This window comes from Suricata suricatta, chromosome 7 (genome assembly GCF_006229205.1).
Source record: "Suricata suricatta isolate VVHF042 chromosome 7, meerkat_22Aug2017_6uvM2_HiC, whole genome shotgun sequence".
Lineage (NCBI taxonomy): Eukaryota > Metazoa > Chordata > Mammalia > Carnivora > Herpestidae > Suricata > Suricata suricatta.
Window position 1 is genome coordinate 20,832,731 of NC_043706.1, and position 20,062 is coordinate 20,852,792.

At 42.3% G+C, this 20,062-nt stretch overlaps 2 protein-coding genes across 10 annotated transcripts in view; both read left to right on the forward strand.

Moving 5' to 3' along the window:
• CAGE1 (cancer antigen 1) overlaps nucleotides 1-3,929 on the forward strand; it is a 46,961-nt gene extending 43,032 nt beyond the window's left edge. For 2 of the 7 annotated variants that reach the window (XM_029945474.1, XM_029945478.1), the window contains 2 exons: nucleotides 1,058-1,097; nucleotides 3,647-3,929. In XM_029945474.1, coding sequence (XP_029801334.1) covers nucleotides 1,058-1,097; nucleotides 3,647-3,778 — 172 coding nt within the window. In that variant the 3' untranslated portion in view covers nucleotides 3,779-3,929. Of the gene's footprint in view, nucleotides 1-1,057; nucleotides 1,098-1,742; nucleotides 1,885-2,309; nucleotides 2,783-3,646 lie in introns of those variants that run through there. The other 5 variants (XR_003911198.1, XR_003911199.1, XM_029945475.1 and 2 more) reach the window with 5 other exon arrangements.
• Nucleotides 3,930-14,448: 10,519 nt separating this feature from the next.
• SSR1 (signal sequence receptor subunit 1) overlaps nucleotides 14,449-20,062 on the forward strand; it is a 39,388-nt gene continuing 33,774 nt past the window's right edge. For 2 of the 3 annotated variants that reach the window (XM_029943957.1, XM_029943958.1), the window contains exons 1-2: nucleotides 14,450-14,620; nucleotides 17,242-17,357. In XM_029943957.1, the coding sequence (XP_029799817.1) occupies nucleotides 14,542-14,620; nucleotides 17,242-17,357 (195 nt within the window). In that variant the 5' untranslated portion in view covers nucleotides 14,450-14,541. Of the gene's footprint in view, nucleotides 14,621-17,241; nucleotides 17,358-20,062 lie in introns of all 3 variants that reach the window. The other variant, XM_029943956.1, reaches the window with a different exon arrangement.

The following is a 20,062-nucleotide window of genomic DNA, read 5'->3' on the forward strand; positions in this document are numbered from 1 at the left end:
GGAAGAAAGCCTTCCTTGAGTGAAGAAAGCCTAAGAAAGCCTAAAGCAGGAATGGGAAGCAGATATAAAAGTTCCATTTTGACTATGTCGTGAGTCATAATTGTTCGGCATACCATTTGCAGTCCAACTATGTTTTGAGAATTAAAACCCCTTAGCAGGTTATCCTAGTATTTGCAAGGTGATAGGTTAACTATGATTTTTCCCCCTAATATGAAAGAATACAATCTGATGCCTGGCATGTTACAGATGCTCCATAATGGCTAATTTAAACAATACGAACCTTCTCTGAGTTGCTGTTGGAAATTGTGGAATATTTTTTCCATCCTTATTTTAAAATAAGAAAATTAGCAATATAAATTCACAGGTTTCACTTGTACAGCTAGTTGTTTACTTAGCCTGTTTTCACAGTGGATTTAAGGCCCATTTGTGTAAACTTTGAATGGCCTCTGAAGCCAGGGCCTGAGCTGGAGCACAAGAGCCCCTTCCAGTTGGGCAAGGCTGTTTCTAGAAAACTGGAGACTTACAGGACCCTTCAGCCACCACCATCCTTGAGGCTCCCGCTGAGCATGGAGGACGCACTTTACACTACCTCTGCACCGCCTCAGAATTGAGGTGCTCCTGGTGCCCATTGTCATCAGTAGTAGAAAGAGTGGGAAATACGGAGATAAAAGCAAGCACGTTAATAGTTTCAGATGTCTTCTTTTTTTTTTTGCCCCTAGTTCTATATCACTTTTAAGGAGCCAGAATCTTACCCGAAAGAAGTCCATGAGAATGTTAAAGCACAACAAGACTGTGGCCCAATAATTTTATTTAATCACTATGAGACTGATTCATATATTACACACTGAAAAGCTTTCCCTGAACCTTAGGGGCTCATAGTTCTATCCTAAATGGCAAGAACATATTAAATAATGGCATTCTTGTTCACTAGTTTCACTATTTTAGTCCTCACCACTGCCACCACTGCCCTGTTTGGTTTGGTTTGGTTTGGGGTTTTTTTTGGTTTTGGTTTTTAGGGGGTTTGATTTTTACACTGTTCTCTTTCTATCTCCTACAGACCAAGAAGATTAGAAAATCGTCCAAAGTCCTTGACTGTGGTAGGTCATACTGATGATCATGATTAAGAATGTTCTGTTTCCTTGTAATGCGACCCTAGCACAAGATTAAATAGGAGTTCCTGCAGTTACATTTCAGTAATGCTCAGTGTAGCTTTCCTTTCTGTCCTCAGATGAAGCCTCTTTGGCCTCTGATCGTCATGCATCTGTAACTAGGAAGCCCTCCTTCTGAAATTGTCCTTGTGTTGGTCCTCTTTGCTACATCCCTACAGCCGCTGCTTCATGTCAGGCCCTCCTCATTTCTCATCTGGCCTATGACAGTCATCTGCTTCCTTCTGCCTCCAGCTTGGTGCCCCTTCCTTCCAGCCTCTGCAGAGTAGACAGAGTGATCTTTCAGAAGCAAAAAGGATGATGCCCCTTCCCTACATAAAACCCTTCAGTGGTTCCCAGTTGCATTCTGGGTCAAATCAAGCTCCCTAGCACAGCCTGTAAGGTCCCCTATGACCTGGCCCTCGCCCTCCTATCCAGCTGTCTCATCCGCTGCTTCTCCTTGTCATCATACACCCAACTACATCTAACCACTTTCTACTTTCCAAACATGCTATGTTATTTGTATGCCTTCCTATAATGGTCCCTGCGGCTTCCCCTGCCAGGAATGCTCTCAATTCCTTTTCTTCTCTACTTCAGCTCCCACCTCACAGACTCACCTGGCAGCTCCAGCTCCAGCTCCTGTAGGAAGCCTCTCCTGCCCTATCTCCCACACGGAACTGACTGGCTTCCTGCCACGGGCCCATGCTGTCCTCTTTGATAAAACAGCACCTGCATACAAGCTGCTGTTCTCTGCTTGCATGTCCTGTAACTTGACCAGAACACTTTTTGTGCAGGAATGGTCTCATATTCATTTTGGTATCCCCCAGCACCTATCCTCTAATAGGGAATAAATAGGAGAGAGTGTTAGACTCAGGATCCAGCACCAGTGCTACCCGTGGCAGAGTAATTCCTAATAGGAGATGTTGCCACTCGTGCCCTTGTCCTACTCCAGGCCAGGGGTGTGTATTCATGCAAACCTGGGGCCTATTTGTGACACAGCTTTGTGGAAGAGGGGCATAGTCAAGGGCATGTCTGTATATGCCCCCTGAGACCCAGCTGTTCTAATAGTGGAGTTATGCGAATACCCTAGTTATACTGTGCTGGTAAGCAATTTTATAAATTATTTAGATTCGTGTTTCTGTTCCTTCCTCTTCATTCTGCCAGCTGGTAGCCAAACCAAGGAAGATGAAACTCAGCCACCCTTGTTCCTTGCCGTGTTCCATAAGGTTGAAACAAACAGAAATAGTTATTAAAATATAGTATCGGCATTATCTGAGAAGTTTATCTATCTGCAAGTTGCACTCCTTTTCCATGTGTATATAAGAATTAGCTGTTTATGCAGTAAGAATTGTATGTATAATCAAGAATTCCATATGTAATCAAGAATCAGTTGTCACTAAATGCCTGTGTTTCCTAAAAACTTCAGATACATTTTTTTCCTTTCATTTTTAGATGCCAGATATTTTAGAAGGAAACAGAAATTATTTAGATTAAACATGATTGAAGATTAAACATTAATCATTTTTGTCGGCCAATCCAGGAGCAAGTCATTACTAAGTATAATAACCAGATCAATCGTACAAATGATACATTAAAATCTGTATAAATGATGAAATTATATATTCCAAAAACTGTGATTACTTTTCTTCTAATTTATTCCTGTGAACAACGAAACATATTTCCTTTAACAAACAAGTGGTTTCTTTTCCGAATGTCTATTTTCATTCACACAGTATCACTTCAATATTATCAAGCCTTTAGTGGCACATAAAACTAGTAATGTGTCTCAGTTCAGCTTTTTGTTTCTGCCTCTAGGACATCCTTTTTCCTCTCCCAGCAGGCAGGCTCTTCCAACTACCAACCAAATTTTAAGAGATGAATTCTGAAATACTTTGGAATTAAAATGCAGAGGAAAGGGGAAGACTGGTCCTGTGAGACCTAACACTTATAATTTCTACTTGTACGTAGTTTTGAGGAATTAGTTGTGAATTTAAATAAAGGAACCTTAGACAGCTGATTTTGTGAGATGTATCAGAAAAACAAATGTACCTACGTGCATATTATTCTTTTGCTAAGTCCCAGAGCCAGGATGGAGAGGTAGCTGTTGAATCAACTACTGAAAGGGAGACATTATTTTAGCTTGCTGAAATTAGTTTTGCACTTAAATTACTCAGGTAAGTACAAGAGAAAACTATATGGAGAATAAATATCTGCACTTAAAGAAAGCACTGAATAAATACAAGCTATTATTCTTGTTATTTTTGCTGAGGAATTCGGTAAGACAGAGCTTACAAATCTGAAGACATCTTCAAAATTCACCAATTTTGAAACAAATTTTAATTTCTCAAATTTAAAAAGTTGCAATACCACTTAAGACAAATGATGAGAAATCCACAGAAAAACCCAGCTGTTGACAGTAATGTGTTTCAGAAAATTAAGCATTGAAAGTTTTAGAAATGATTCCAGTTTTTAAAAGAGATATTATTATTGTTCCCCTCCAGGGAAAATTAAAACATCACAGGAGAAAGACAAATATTAACATAAAGATGGCTACTGTAGTTCTGGAATCTGCACACGATTGTGATGAAGCAAGGATTAACATAGGCTGTCTGCAAACAGGCACGTGTGCGTAAGCACCCCATTTGCCTTGTGCATTATTAGACATTCATGATCTTTTACCTGTGGGTTGTCTCAAAGTGAATGTGCCTCCTTTGGTGCATGACTGAAGGACGCAGAGTCTAAGCCTGTACTTCTTTCAATAAACATTTAGTGACTTTCAATAAACTATGTGACAACCTCTATGTTAGACGTCAAGGACACAAAGAAAACTCAGGCAAGAATCAAGGATCTTGGAAGGATCAAGGAAGGACTACGTAATCTACGGGAGATAGATACACTGTTCTAGAGTGGGGTGTGGGTGTAACTGTCAGGATACTCTAGAAGCATATATGAAATGGCCCAGGACTATGGCAGGGAAATTCTATCCCAGGTTGGACATTCTCCAGACAGATAGGAGGGGGAAACAACAGCACATTCAAATCACAGAGGCCTGATAGGCTCTGTTAGTTACAGCCCCCTGAACCACAAGTCACGTCTAAAACCCACATTCTTCATTGGTGGGAGATGAAGATGGTAGTGAATAGCATTGAATGCCTGGCCAAAAAAAATGAACTTTATTTTTTTTAATGTTTTATTTATTTTTGATACAGAGAGAGACAGAGGATGAGAGAGGGAGGGGCAGAGAGAGAAGACGACACAGAACCAGAAGCAGGCTGCAGGCTCTGAGCTAGCTGTCAGCACAGAGCCTGACGCGGGGCTCGAACCCACGAACGTGAGATCTGACCTGAGCCGAAGCCAGAGGCTTAACCAACTGAGCCACCCAGGCACCCCTGAACTTTATTCTTATGAAATCTTAAGCTCCGAAAGATTTAAAGTAGAGGAGTGATGGGGTTATATATACATTTTGAAAGATCACCTTCAAAGTGATATAAAGTGTAGGCTGATGGTGGGTGAAGCTATAAATCAGAAGTACCTGTTAAGACAATGGCTACAGTGCTCCAGGCAAAGAAAGCTTGTTCCAGAAACTAAAATAGTGGTGGTGGGGCACCTGACCCAGTCCATTAAGCATTTGACTCTGCATTTCAGCTCGGGTCATGATCTCATGATTCATGGGATTGAGCCCCATGTTGGGCTCAGCACTAACAGCACAGGGCCTGCTTCTCTCTCTCCCTCTCTGCCCCTTTCCTGTTCATGTGTGTGAGCTCATGCTCTCTCACTCAAAAATAAATAAATGAACTTAAAAAAAAATAAAATAGTGGCAGTGAAAATAAAGAGGGAGATGTGGATATGAAGTGATTTCAAAGGTAAAGTGAAAAGGATTTTTGGTAATTGGTTAGCGATGGTGGTGAAGACAGAGGAGTCCAGAAAGCCTAGCAGGGCTCTGGATGTGTCATCCTAACTGAAGTAGAGAGCACAAGATGGGCTGCTGGTTTGCAGGAAGGTGTGAGGTTGCCCTGAAACACCCAGGAGATATTTGATACAAAGTTAAATATCTGCTGAGAAGGATCCAGTGGCCCGGGAAGGGGCTGACGATAGAGGGGAGAACAGGGATGATTGAGGAGTCAAGGTCTCAGGGGAGGAAAGAGGGCCTGGGTTCCCCAGCAGAGCACAGGAACAGGGATACTTCAGCTGCTGAGGCTGGAAGAAAGGAAATCAGACAGGCATGCTTAGGGCAGCCAGGACCCATGCCGTGTAAGTAAGGGCTTCTGGCTGAAAGCTTCCTGCTCATGCAGCGAGAGGCTGGAGGGGAGAGGTGAAGGTTTGAAATAGCCACAGCCTCTGCCTTCACAGAGCAAAGCTTTGGCTTTCGCCACAGGATATGACAAGGAGGAACAATTAACTCTCCAACTCAAGATTTCTGTTTTTCTCTCTACTTTCTTCCCCTTCCTTCTAGTTTTTTGTTCCCTTTGTTCTAGTTCTTTCGTTTATAACTCTTCAATGAATTACTACTCTCACCTGAAAAAAATTCTTCCCAGAATCCTCTTCTCTAAAGCTATCCTGGTTCCTTGCTTTCCATGCCCCATTATACCATCTGAGAAAGGACTTACAATTTACAAAGTACTTTGATGTATTATCTTAACCCACAAGGCATCTTGACTCAGTGTTTCTGATGAATATTTTTCCATATTGCCAGTCTCAGTATGCCTTTCTTAATTTAAAAGGCTGTGTAATATTTCATGGAGTGTATGTGTGTGCGTGTGTGTGTGCACGTGTGTATCATAATTTATTGAATTCTATTTTATGGACAGGGTTACAAATTCTTATGTTGTAGTCACACATCTCTGGCTTTATACTAATTGTGTGCCTCTGCCCATCTTGTTGCTTTTTCTGGGAATGCCCTTCCCTGCCCTAACTAAACCAGACTTCCTCCCTTGTTCACCTCTCCCAGCCATATTTAACAAATTTGTATCTCTCAAGGTCTAATTTAAATGTCACATTCACCCTTATCTGAAAGCAATACTATCTCCTCTGAATTTCAAATTTTTTTCAATTAAAAAAATTTTTTAAGATTTTATTTTTAAAATTTATTTTTGGAGAGAGAGGGAGGGAGAGAGAGAGATAATAAGTAGGGGAAGGGCAGAGAGAGAAAGAGACACAGAATCTGAAGCAGGCTTCAGGTTCTGAGCTGTCAGCACAGAGTTTAAGGTGGGGCTTGAACTCACAAGCCATGAGATCATGACCTGAGCTCAAGTCAGACACTTAACTGACTAAGCCACTCAGGTGCCCCTTAAGATTTTATTTTTAAGTAGCCTTCACACCCAAAAGGGGCTTGAATTCACAACCTCAAGATCAAAAGTCTCATGTTCCCCTGACTGAGCCACCCAGGTGCCCCTCCTCTATTTTATCTGAGATTTCCTAATGGTATTTAGCACACTCTTCTTCTCTAAACTACAGTATATTGAAGATAGTGTGCTACAGGAAAAAGCACTCACCACAGAATCATAAGTTTTAGGTTCAAGACCCAGCTCCCCAACAATAGCTATTGTGAGAATTGAGTTCATGGTCATATTATGTTAAGAACAATGATAGAACTGTGTTAATATTAAATGTAAAAATGTAAATAATTTGTACTTTATGTCCATCTTTAAAGGATTGTGATGGGGCACCTGGGTGGCTCAGTCAGTTAAGAATCTGACTTCAGCTCAGGTCATGATCTTGTGGTTCGCGAGTTCAAGCCCTATGTTTGGCTCTGTGCTGACAGCTCAGAGCCTGGAGCCTGCTTCAGATTCTGTGTCCCCTTTCTCTGACCCTCCCCTGCTCATGCACATGCTCTCATACCTGGTCTCTCTCTCTCAAAAATAAGCATTTAAAAAATAATTTAAAAATAAAAGATTGTGACACTTGCCTATAGAAATAAAACTCTGGGTATGAGCAATGTAATTCAAATCTAGCAGCTCCATTCTGAAATATTTACAGAGGACTATGGGAGTCAGTATGAATTCATGATTGTACCTCAGGGGTACTTTGTGAAACCGAACACATCCTCCCATATTTAGCAAAGTCAGTCTTGCATGAAGACCAATTGGAATGTAAGGAAATTCCAGTGAGCATAATATGGTGAAAAACTCAATGACACTGATGTACACTTAGGGGTCCTTATAAATGGTGCCAAAGTCAATGAAGATGTTCTGAGAAGAGAGTTTCTGTGATTTCGTAGCACAACCACTCTAATGACGGATTCAACTTCCATTTGGACTGGAGGATTTGAACATCCCTATCAGAGACCTTTGGTACTCAGAGAATAAGGTCTAGGAAGAAGTCTGTTCCTTCTTTCCCGTGTCTCTACTCTGATGCTACTACCACACAACACCAGATGTGTGGTGTTTTTCCACACACCAAGCAATTCTCTGTGACATCAGCTGGGTTTCCTACAATTTAAATCAATTCTGACACTCCCTACCTGGAGGTAGCATCAGATTCCACAGGGTAAGGGCTCAGTCCCACAAGACTGCCCTCATTCTACTAGTCCAGGTGATGACCAGCTATAAATCAGAGGTTCCCCCAACCCCCTCCTCAGGTTTGATTAATTTGCTAGAGCACCTCACAGAACTCAGAGAAACACTTACTTTAACAGTTTATTGCAGGATACAGATGAAAAACCAGACTAAGAGTTATACAGGATGAGGTCTGGGAGGATCAGAGTGAAGGTGCTTCTGTCCCCATGGAGTTGGGGTGTGCTCCTTTCCTGGCCTTTGGAGGTATTCATAACTGAGAAATTCATTAATCCTATCCTTTTGGGATTTTTATGGAGGTGTCCTCATGTAGCCACGACTTAGCATTAAGTCCATGTTCAACCCTTTTCCCCTCTCTGGAGAATAGAGAGGTAGAGCTGAAAATTCCAACCTTCTAATCATGGATTGGTCTTTCTAGTGACTAGCCCCCATCCAGGAGCCATCCAGAGCTCACAGAGCTGCCTCATTAGAGCAAAAGATGCCCCTAATGCTGTTCTTGCTTAGAAACTGACAAAAGTCTCAGGTGCTCTATGCCAGGAACTGGGGCAGACACCAGTACATGTATTTTCTTTTATCTCACAAAGAGGTATAAAAACTACAGTACAAAAATACATGAAGAATTACTACAACTAATAAATACACCTTTTTAATATAGTCTTCCCTTTATTGAGGAATGATTTACATGGTGTGAAAGACACCCATTTTCTATTTTAAGTGTAGAACTCATTGATTTTACAAAGTAAATGCATAGTCATGCAATAATCCCCACAGTCTAGTTTTAGAATATTTCCATCACACACACCCCAAATTTTCTCTAGCCTACTGGCAGTCAATCACTGCTTTCACCCCCAATTTCTTCAGGATTTTGGTCAGTCAAGTTCTTGGGAACATACAAGAGAAGTGTCAGTAGGACAAACTGATCAGCTTCGGTGTCTGAGCGTAATGCACTGAGGCTGCTATTTGGTTACCTTCTTGGTATTTCACTATATCTGCCATGATTCATCTAGTTCTTCTAGAGGCAAGCTGGCAAATTAAATTGGAATTTGACAGAGACCACCACCCCATGAAAGTGGCACCTACCATCCCCTGGGATGTGGGAGTGCTTTTAATACTACCTCTGTTGGGAAGGGGAGTGGTAGTGGCAGCTTGAGAAACTTCCACTTAGCTCTTCATACTCTTAAGACTCTTGATAGCTCCCCAAGGAACCAATGTAAGGGTTCTTTCAGCCACCAAGTACGTCCATTCCATCTGTACTTTCAGGGACCAGATATGGGTGGGTCTGGTAACCTGAAAGACCCACTGTTGGCTGGACCCAGGATGGGATTCCACTTATTGCCTGGCTCCCTTATACTCCTACTCTAAAAGGGGGCCATGTTGGCATGTTAGGTCCTGGACATAACATCAGTTCAGACCTTGTGTCTAACAATCCTCCAAAGGCCTGGATGTTCCCCTTTCCTCAATGCATGATTACTGTGAGTAAATGTCCATCCTTTGAAGAAGAATGGGGGATTCACAACTGCATGGCAACTGTTGTGGTGTTTCAGGGCTCCCCATCATAGCACCCCAGCTTCTCTATAATTACTGGGTTCTGGAATTGAGAACCAGCTCTGGGTCAGCTGAGGAGGGGATCGTGACTTTTTACTGAGTGACTGCCCTCAACCTCCTCCTGAGCCTTCTTGATTTCTTTAATTGTGTAAATTAACACTAAGTTGAGTGCCCACGTATCTGATTAACCATTGCCATGGCTCTCTCCAGCTTACTACTCCTGCCCGTTCTCCAGCCTTCTCCTTATTCAGCTCCCTATTTGCAGCTCATGGTGATGGTGATAACTGAGCCCACCTTGTTTGATGGTGAAGGAGTGCCATCTGGCCTCGGGTCTCATCCACTCATCCTCATTGTATCAGCCCAGTTCCGTAACAGCATCTTTTACCCTCAGCCTGGGCTACAGAGGACAGCCGCCACTGGTCTCAGTGAAGCTGGAGCCCTTCTCGCCTATGCCTTTGTTGTTGCTTTGGTAGATGGAATCCTAGATAGGACCGAGATAGGATCTGTAGCTGGGGGCTCCAGGCCCTCTCCCGGAATGCAAGCTGGTGAGTCTTCCAGCCTTGCATAGTAGCTCCATTCCAACAAGCCAACATTTAGGGGCCAGGCAGAGGAGGAGGAGGGGCTGGTGAGGTGGAAAGAGAACTAGGAGAGTAAGGTTGTCACTGAGTCTAGAGAAACAAGTGTGAAAGAAGTGGGGGACAAGGCTCAGATGAGGACTTTGGGGTTTAGCAAGATGGAGACGTTTTAGTGGTGAAAAGAAAAGCCCAGTTGGGATAGGTGAAGAAAGTTGAAAGATGACTTAGTGGAGTTTTACTGTGTCAGAGAGCAGGGAGGGGCTTGCTGAAGGGAACCGGGGCCACGGGGAGTTTTGTTTTTTAAGTTGGGCTATATTCCTGTATGTTTGTATGTTAGTGGGAGCTGTAGATTGGAGAAGTAGAAGTGTATTGTGAAGTAGAGAAGAGAGGGCTATCTTCAAAACACCCGTTTTTGAGCAGGGGGTAGGATGCAGACCACAAATGGTGGAGGCCCTTGGTGGGCCTATGAACATTTTTTTATTGGCACAGAAAGGAGGGCAGAACCTAAGTGTACAGAAGGAGGTAAGTGTTAGGTTTTGTGGACAGTGATCAGGTGATTGTGCTTTTGTCCATCCATACTTTTCAAGGCTATATGAGCTGGGGGTTGGTGGGGGGAATGTGAGTTGTACAGAAAGAGAACTAGATGGGAAGAATGCCAGGGAGAGAATGGAGGACCTCCTCCTAAGTTAGGAATTGGGCTTGGAGAACCAGGACTCATGTGAAAGCTTTCCTTATTTTTTTTTGTTTCTTTTTCCTGTCGTGTCCCCTTTTCATAAGGAACTTCTTTGAGAGATAAAGTTTAGCAAAAAACCCAATTATTTTCTTTAGCCCTTACTAGGTGAAATAACACTTAAGTCTTTGCTTGCATGTAATAAATAAATTTTTTTTGCTTGATATTTTTTCATTTCCTATTAAGCCTACAATTAAACTTTGCAAATTTGTGGAGAAGAGATGTCACTTGCAACAATGCAACAAATTCAACAAATATTTTCTGAGTTACCACAGAGTACACTGTTCTGTAACCGTGACTCCAAGGCACACAGATCCCTGGCCTCAAGATGTTTACGGACAGGACACATAATAAACTCTATATTGTGCCGAAGGTAGTAAGCACTGTGAGTGAAGGAGAATAGAGAAAAGGGAATGGAGGGGGGCGGGCAGGGAAGGCTGGAGGGTTGCAATTTTAAATTAGGAGGTGAAGGTAAGTCCTCAAGGTAAGAGTTCAGCAAAAGTTTAAGGAACATAAGTTCCTCAGCTATGTCATAACCTGGAGGAATATTACAGAAAACGTGCTTAATGAGCCCATTTGCCAAAGAGGCTGAAGGGACTCTTGCACAATCAGAGGAAGAGAAGGCTCTGCTTTTACAAATTCTAAGGGACTACAATGACAAAAGTAGAAAATTAACTGTGGATTTGCCTGAGCTGTATGAAGAGAATAACCAGGATGTGGTATATTCCTGGAAAACTAGTATCTTCAGAGAGATAGGTCCAGAGGTGAGAGAAAGGGAGAACATGGGGAACTATTTGGAAAGACCTAAATAAATTAGAAGATTCTTTTTTTTTTTTTAAACATTTTTAAAGTAATCTCAGCACCCAATATGGGGCTCAAACTCACAGTCCCAAGATCAAGAGTCATACATGCTCTACTGACTGAGCCAGCCAAGTGCTCTTAAAATAGGAGATAGATTCTTTTTTAAAGTTTTTTAAAAATTTTATTTTGATGTTTATTTTTGAGAGCCTAATGTGGGGCTCAAACTCATGAACCACAAGATCATGACCTGAGCCAAAGTTGGACACTTAACCAACAGAGCCACCCAGGTGCCCCAAGAGTTAGATTCTTAATTCGATAAATCAAGGATTGGAACCAACTAAGGGGGAGAGGTCTGGGTGGACACTAAGGGAAATCTGCTTATTATTGGGAGAATGTAGATTATAACACAAGATTTGTGAGCACCAAGATCAGGATGAATATTTTACTTCCCTGATCCATAGGCAACTACTTTTTATTTTATTTTATTATTATTTTTAATGTTTATTTATTTTTAGAGCGTTAGAGAGCTAGCAAGGAGAGGGGCAGAGAGAGGGGACAGAGAATCCCAAGCAGGCTCCACGCACGCCCTCAGCTTGGAGTCCAAGGTGGGGCTTGGACTCACACACTGTGAGGTCATGTCCTGAACTGAAACCAAGAGTTGGATGGTCAACATTGAGCCACCCAGGTATGCCAACTACTTTTTATTTTAATACCAATTGGACAGTTACATAGGTTTCTTTGTTTTCTGTTTGTATGTTTTTATTTTTTCTCAATTCTGCATATAAATTACTTCCAGACTAGGCACACTTTATTTGCCCCTGATGAATACTTAGTAGCTAGTTCAAGTTCAAGTTTAGTAGTTGGTTCAAGTCCCAAATAAAATCCATTAGTAATCATTTAATACCTGGTGTGGCAGTCCTAGTTTAAACCTAAACTGGATTATCCTCACTGGTTCAGACTTCTGTCTAAACAAGTCCTGAGACCTGCAGAGCCAGAACCTACTAGGAATCTCATTTGAATTGTAATGAGAATCCTCCCCACAGGAAATCAGTCCTCTGAAGGGAAATGAGAGTCAGTGAGACATCTTGGTCCAGTTAGGAGAGCAGAGGTGATTTTGAGTACTGTATACAATTCCTATATCTTCTGTCACACGTTTCACCTTGGAATCATTCTGGTGCACGGAGAGAGCAGCAAGTTAAACAGAAGGATTCGGTTGTCAGAAAACCTGTCACACATCAGGAACTCAGAAAAAGCCTGATTTGAGACTCAGGAAACAGAAGATGCCTCAAGGTGGGGAAGGAGAGTCTTCCCATACCAATAGAGTACTTGGCAAGGTTCAGCCACAAAGTGGTGGCTGTGGCCTTGGTGGGTTTGGCACAGAGTGGCAGCTTTGGCAGCTGAGCACAGAAACGGAGGCAGCTGCAGAGTGGGAGAATGCCCTCTCGGGGAGTGCCTCCCTTCTGCCAGGTGCCTTAGCCATGTTAAAAAAAAAAAATTGGGGACACCTGCATGGCTCAATCGGTTAAGCATCCGACTTCAGCTCAGGTCATGATCTTGCAGTTTGTGGGTTCAAGCCCCACGTCTGGCTCTGTGCTAACAGCTCAGAACCTGAAGCCTGCTTCAGATTCTGTGTCTCCCCTTCTCTCTGCCCCTCCCCCGCTCATGCGGTCTCTCTCTGTTTCTCAATAATAAATAAATGTTTAAAAAATTAAAAAAAAAACTGAACCAAGTAAATGTGAAGATCTAATTGACTTTATTAAGCGATTCATGAATTGAGAAGCATTCCAACCAGCAAGTAGAGGGCAGCTCCAAGGAGTTGTACAAAATGGAAGGTTTTTATAAAAAGGGTGGGGCAAGAAGTTATTAGCAAAAGAAATTGATGCTGATCAGAAAATCCATGACCGACTGGTTAAAACTCCATTTCTGGGGGAAGTTGACAATGCAGTTAAGTAGCGTATCAAGTCCAGATTTGGTGATTTGGCCTAAATGATGCCATTTTGGGCCTGTGATTTTCTTTGTAACAGCAAGGGTGGCAGTGGCACTGGTGGCCTGGTGGAGTGGAGTGGAGCTGAGCTGAACCAGGCTGTGATCTTAGCAGACAGAAGTAATGGCAACAGTAGCCACAAACCGCTTTTACAGGGGCTCCGGGGCAATGAGGCCTTGGGCAGAGCCAATGCAGGAGGGGAACAGCAGATAGTCCTAGGCCATGGAGCAGGAATCTGGGATCAGACCGCCAGGTTCAAATCTTGCATCTGCTGTTGACTAACCCTTAAGCTCTGGGTAAATTGCTCACCCTTCTGTGTCTCAGCTTGCTTCCCAATGAATAATATCCAGCTCATAGAGATTTTTAGAGATTACTGAGATTATACATGAAAGCGTAGCTCTAAGAAATGATGATTGGAAATAAGCAGGCAATAAAGGTTAGCTTATTTGTTTCATTATCTGTATGACATTTCACACGGATTCAGCCCAACACTTCATATTCACGTTGTTTAAGTTCATGAAATAACATTATTTGTATCAACCCAACTAGATGAAGAAACTGAAGGATACTGAACAGCCATTGCTGCCTCTATTTTATAATTGCCAAATGCTTGCCATATGCCAGGTACTGTTGTAGGTGATTTATAATTCTGGAATGTTGAGTAAGAATTTAAGAACTGTCAAAAAGAAAAATTTAAGAACGGTCACTATTTAACCATAGGCGAGGTTGTGGGCGGATAGGGGCAAGATCTTCCACTGTATATTTAATGCTTTTTGGGTTTTTTGAACAATTATATATTACAGAACATATTTTTGCTTTTCAGTGCCACATACAGACACTTCGTGTTCCTTATAGCACTGTTACTTAAAATGAAAAACTATTGCGCGCCGGGCACCAGGCGGAACGTCATTCAAACGAAGTAACTACTTAGGACGCGAATTAATTGGGACAGACGGACAGGCAGCGCGGGGCGAGCAACAAACCGCAGGCGAGAGGCGGACTTTCTCGGGAACCTCAGACACCGCGGGCAGCCCGTCACGTGACTCCTGGGGCTGCCAGTGCTCCCAACCTCTCCGAGCCAAGCAGCCACGTTGGCGGCGTTCCTGGGCCAGAGGAGGGGGCGTGGCGAGGGCCCTTGCGTGATACGTGCCCCGCCCCCTCCTGGAGCCCGGATGAAGAGTAACGCCATTACCGCCAGAGCCGCGGAGAGCATTGGCGGGCGGTGACTGGGCACTGCACCGGCCGCGCCATGAGACTCCTCTCCCGTTTGCTTCTGCTTCTCTTGCTTGTGTTTCCTGCCACCCTCCTGCTGGGAGGCGGCTCTGGAGGTGAGGCGGGGGAGTGCGTGGCGGGTCTTGGCCGGGAAGGAGACGAAATGCCAACGACCGCAAGTTTGAAGCTGGAGGCGGCAGCGGCTCCTGGGTCCGGCGTCCGTCCCGCCAGCTTCTCCCTACCTCTTTCTCGACCCCCGGCCCGTAGTAAGGGGTCTCAGCGCGCGGGCCGAGTCCCCGCTGGGGCCTCCGCCCCTTCCACGCGGCGCGCTGGGCAGTGCCAGGCCACCTTGCTTGGTGGCCGCCCGAAGCCTTGGGTTTCTCCGCTGGCCAGGGACCCGCGCCTGCAGCTGTGGCCGGAGTTGGTGGGTCCTCGGCTCGGGGGAAGGCGAGGGGGCATGGGGGCCCAGCTGCACCCCGAGCGCGGGCTGCAGCCCGTTGTATTTCTTCTGGCCGCCTCCGCTCCACCCCCCCTCCGCTCTGGGCTGACGTGTCTTTAGCTTCCACGCTGGGAGCCCTCCTTCATTCATTTGCTGAAACCCTTGGTGTCTACATGCCTAAACTCTTACATTATCTTTTTTTCTGGTCATTCTCCCTTTTTATCAGCACCCGGTCTCTCTGTGTTACCAGGAGTCTTCATTTCGGAAGAACTCCACATATTCGCCTTCATTGTCCACCCCTATTCTCAGGCCGACCGAGGAATTCCCATTACTTGAGCCTCATTTTTCTTCTTTCGTTTTTCTCTTCATTGTTTTTTGTTTTGTGGGAAGCATCGCCTTGCCGGGGTGGGGGGAGGCGGTGGGAATCTAATTCGACACGATACGTTTATTTCGGCTTATTCTTTCCAAGAGTTAACCTGGTGTGAAAATAACTTAGTAGAACATTAATGATGTGGAAACTTGGCTTTTTGCCCTGGTTCTATCCTGAACTTCAGTTTTGTAATCTGTAAAATTCAGTCTGACTAAATGATTACTAGGATTGCTTTCATCCTGTAAGTTCAAGCAAGCTGTGTGGCAAAATGAATGATAGTGACAGATACCCACGAGTGGTTTTGCAAAGAAAAGTGAAGTGACTGGCTTCTACTTAAGTGCATAGAAGACCAAGTGAGAGAATTACCCAGACCTGTTAATGAATTTATTTGCAGGTTTAAAGAGGGATCCTTTGCCTTTATGAGTGGCTTGCTGGTCTGTTCTTATTTGGCTTTTTAAAGAAAATTTGACAGTTGTACTTGTTTAGAATCTAGACTGTATTTTTTCAGATTTTAAAACATTTTCGTTTTTAAGAAACATCAATTCAGTATCTAACGCTAACTACATATCTTTAAACATTTATTTGTAAGGAATGGTCTTTCAAAGAGTGCTTTCATTTTTCCAATTGAAAATTGCTAGACCTTTAGGGACAAAATTGTTACAGGGTAACATTATCTACTGAAATGTAGGGTGAACATCCATTATATATATTGAGAGGTCTTCGAATTTAAGTACAGCTTAAAATTATGTGACCATAGGTATTTTTCTTACTGGCTTTAGAAAATGATTTGTAAATTACGAGTGTACTATTTTCAGCAAACTGAAGCTGTTTTTCAGTTCACAATGTGTGGATCAGTGTTCTTTAATATCTTTTAAAAATCCTAACAGCCGGTAGGAACTCAAGGAAGTGGAAAAAACTTAAAATGCATAGTCCTTAATAAGTACTGTTTTTCGTGGGTATTGCAGCATGTACATATGCTTCCTTTCTCACATTTCCCCCCCTGTACTGAATTGCCACATCATCATTCTTTCTGAGAAATGTTGGAAGAATCACTAAGACTTTGAAATTTCTTTTTTGAGAGTCTTGCCTGAAATAGATTTAATGTGACTTATTTAGAGTACTTTTGCTTATAAAATTATAATTTCTTGGCTTTACAGTTACTGCTTAATTTTTAAGTGTAGGGAAAATAAAAAAAGTACTTAAAACATTGTTTGAAGGCATATGCAGAAATAAATGCATACTTTTAGTGCTGTGAACCCTGAAGTTAAAACATTAATCATATATATTTTATGCAAGCTAGTTTTTACCATGGATGCCATACCAGTGTATGTTTCTTGAAGTTATATGCTATCAGGCTGTAAGAAGTAGAGCTGTAGTCAACTTTAATAACAAATATTTCTTGCCTACTTATTGAGATTGCTGTTTCCTTTAGACCTGAGCAGGGTTTTTGTTTGTATGTATGGTTAATGACAGGGATTAAAATTTGGAGCTTCTTTTATTTGTTTATTTGTTTAAGAGCGCTGGTGGGGGAATTTATTTGATGGAATCTCAAGCTTGATCCAAAATCAAGAGTTAGACGTTCAACCAACTGAGCCACTCTCAGCCTCCTGGAGCTTCTCTAAAACAAACTTGCTTAAAGTTTTTTATTTGAGCGTCCAGGCATCTTTATTTTCACCAATTCTTTTTCCCAATGATTACATTGTTTTTAAAATTAAGCAGCATTTTTCATTAAAATTAACACATAATTGGTAAGGCTATCAGTAAGATAAAATCTTGAATATTCTAGATGCTTTGTAATTTATCATCATTCAAGTGAACTGAGAGATTGAGTTACCCCAGAGGGAAAGTGTGTTGCCTATACCTGGGATTAATAAACATTGGTATGCCAGGGGAAAGTGTTAACTGCTTGTTCTGTATTGTATTATTAGGTAGCTCATTAGCTGCGGCTCAGGATCTTACCGAAGATGAAGAAACAGTAGAAGATTCAATAATTGAAGATGAAGATGATGAAGCAGAGGTGGAAGAAGATGAACCCACAGATTTGGTTAGTGTTCTGTACAGTGTAATTCATGTGTATATCATTTCTAGAATTTATCCTTTTATAGACAAATTTGGTATTAACATTCTTGGTTTTAGAGGCTTGTTACTGTGATTAGAGTAGATTGAAGTAGATTGAAGTCTTTGAGGATGGATTATAAATACTTTCTTGCACAAGGAGGGAGACATGAAACAAAGAACAATTAAAGATCATACGGTCATGAGTCTATGAGGATAAACGTATGGAGGGAATAGCACTGGACCAGTGTTGATAGATTTGGGATGAATGCTACTTAGCTTTTTGACCTTGAGTAGCTTATCTTTCTGGATCTCATTTGCCTCTTCTTTCCTTCATTCAGTCAGCAAGTATTTACTGAGTCCCTACTATGATTAGCACCGTTCTGGTGTGGGGGTAGACAAGACATTTTCTCTGCTGTCAAGGAGTTTCTGTTCTTGGGGCAGTATGTGTGTTCTGCTGCCAGGAAGTGAGAAGGCAGTAAACAGTATATAAAAATGTGTCCTGTGAAGAGGGAGGGGCTTAGAGAGGATGTCTTAAAAGTCCTCTAGTTCTGAAACTTTTGCTCTAAAATTACATTCTGACAGTAAGAATGTTGGGCTAGAATCAAGAACATTGCAGCATGCAATGCAATTTCATTTCCTCTCTTGGACTACTACAATATATCCTACGTATTTATTTTCTTTACTACATTTAAACTCCAGAATTGGTCCTCTTCACAGCCTAAACAACACATTACCTTCGGTGTCAGGAATTGAAGGATGTCCTGTGCAAACGCTGTCCAGTTTTCTACTTCTAAATGTGGTATTCGCTCATCCTTTCTGCATTTTCTCCTTAAAGAACAGTGCGTTGTCTTTACTCTCTTCTAAGGCTGGCCCTCGCACCTGTGTTCTTGTCCCCTTCTCATCCTGTAGGGTTTTGTATTATTCTTTCCTTCTGTAACTTCACATATTGATCATTCTCAGTGACTTGATTCTTTCAAACTGTATATGCATATACAGTACTTACGTACTCCGCTTTGTATTGAAAGAGTAAATGGACAGCTTCTCCTATTTCATATTTATTTTGTGGTCTGGTCCTGTGTATCTAGTTAAACTGTTCTTGCTAAGTCACCACTGACCTAATTGTGAAATTCCTGGCCTGGTTTTCATTGTTTTCCTGTTTAAACTTAGCATTTGCTGAATAGCGTACCCCTTCCTCGAGTTCCTTCATGTTGGCTTCTGTGGCACCCTCCCCCTTTAGCTTCCTCTGCCCACTTCTGCTGCTTGGTCTTTCTACTACCTTCTCTACCTCTGCTCATCCCTATAATGTTAAGGAAACCTGTGGTTTCAGGGCTCCCAGGTGGCTCAGTTGACTGAACGTCCAACTTCAGCTCAGGTCACTATCTCACAGTTTGTGGGTTTGAGCCCTATGTAGGGCTCTGTGCTGACAGCTTGGAGCCTGGAGCCTGTTTCCCATTCTGTCTGTCTGTCTCTCTCTCTCTGCCCCTCCCCCACCCTTGCACACACATGCATTCTCATTCAAAAATAAATGAACTTAAAAAAGAAACCTGTGGTTTCAACCAGCACCACCTTATACTTATGACCTTCAGGTCTTGTCTCTAGCCACTTACCTTTCTGAACTCTGTATCTTTATTTCCAGCTCTTTGCCAGTTAGCATCATCTGGATATTCCATTAGTACCTCAAATTTTATTTTATTATATTAAATATTTTTAAATTGTTTATTTTTGAGAGAGAGAGAGACAGAATTCGGGGGAGGAAGGGGCAGAGAGAGGGAAACACAGAATCTGAAGCAGGCTTCAGGCTCTGAGCTGACAGCACAACCAACTGAGCCACTGTCATGCCCCTTAGTACCTCAAGTTCTTATGTCCAAATGGAACTAAGGTTTTAGCATCCATCCCACCTTCATAAACCATTTCCTGTTTTGATATGGCTCTAGTGATTCAATCTCTTTTCATCCCATAACCCATTAATAATATCTTCAGGGTGATTTCTCTTAACTGTTTCTCGAGCATACCCTTTCCTCCTGAATACAGCTTAGGGTTCCTGCCTTCTGGTCTCTGGTCTCTTTTCTCAAAAGTGAAATTCATGAACTCTTAACTAAATTAATGGTATCATTAAGGATACTTAAAATATAACGTTATGTAATTGCATAGTCATCGAATAAATGTTTGAGTGCCTTCTCTTGAGTACTAGCTGAGTGAAGAAAATTTTTTAAATTATTATTAATAATTTTTAAATTTATATCCAACTTAGTGTAACAGTGATTTCAGGAGCAGATTCCTAAATCCCCTTTGCCAGTTAGCCTATTTCCCCCTCCCTGTTTTTTTTATTATTTTTGCTTCCCTTCCCTTATGTTCATCTGTTTTGTATCTTAAAGTCATCATATGAGTGAAGTCATACGATACTTGTCTTTCTCCAACTGACTGATTTCGCTTAACAAAATACCCTCTATTTCCATCCACGTAGTTGCAAATGGCAAGGTTTCATTCTTTTTGATTGCTGAGTAATACTCGATTGTGTGTGTATGTATATATATACATACACACACACACCCCCCACATCTTTATCCATTCATCCATCAGTGGGCATTTGGGTTCTTTTCCATACTTTGGCTCTTGTTGATAGCGCTGCTATAAACATTGGGGTGCATGTGCCCCTTTGAAACAGCATACCTGTATCCCTTGGAGAAAGAA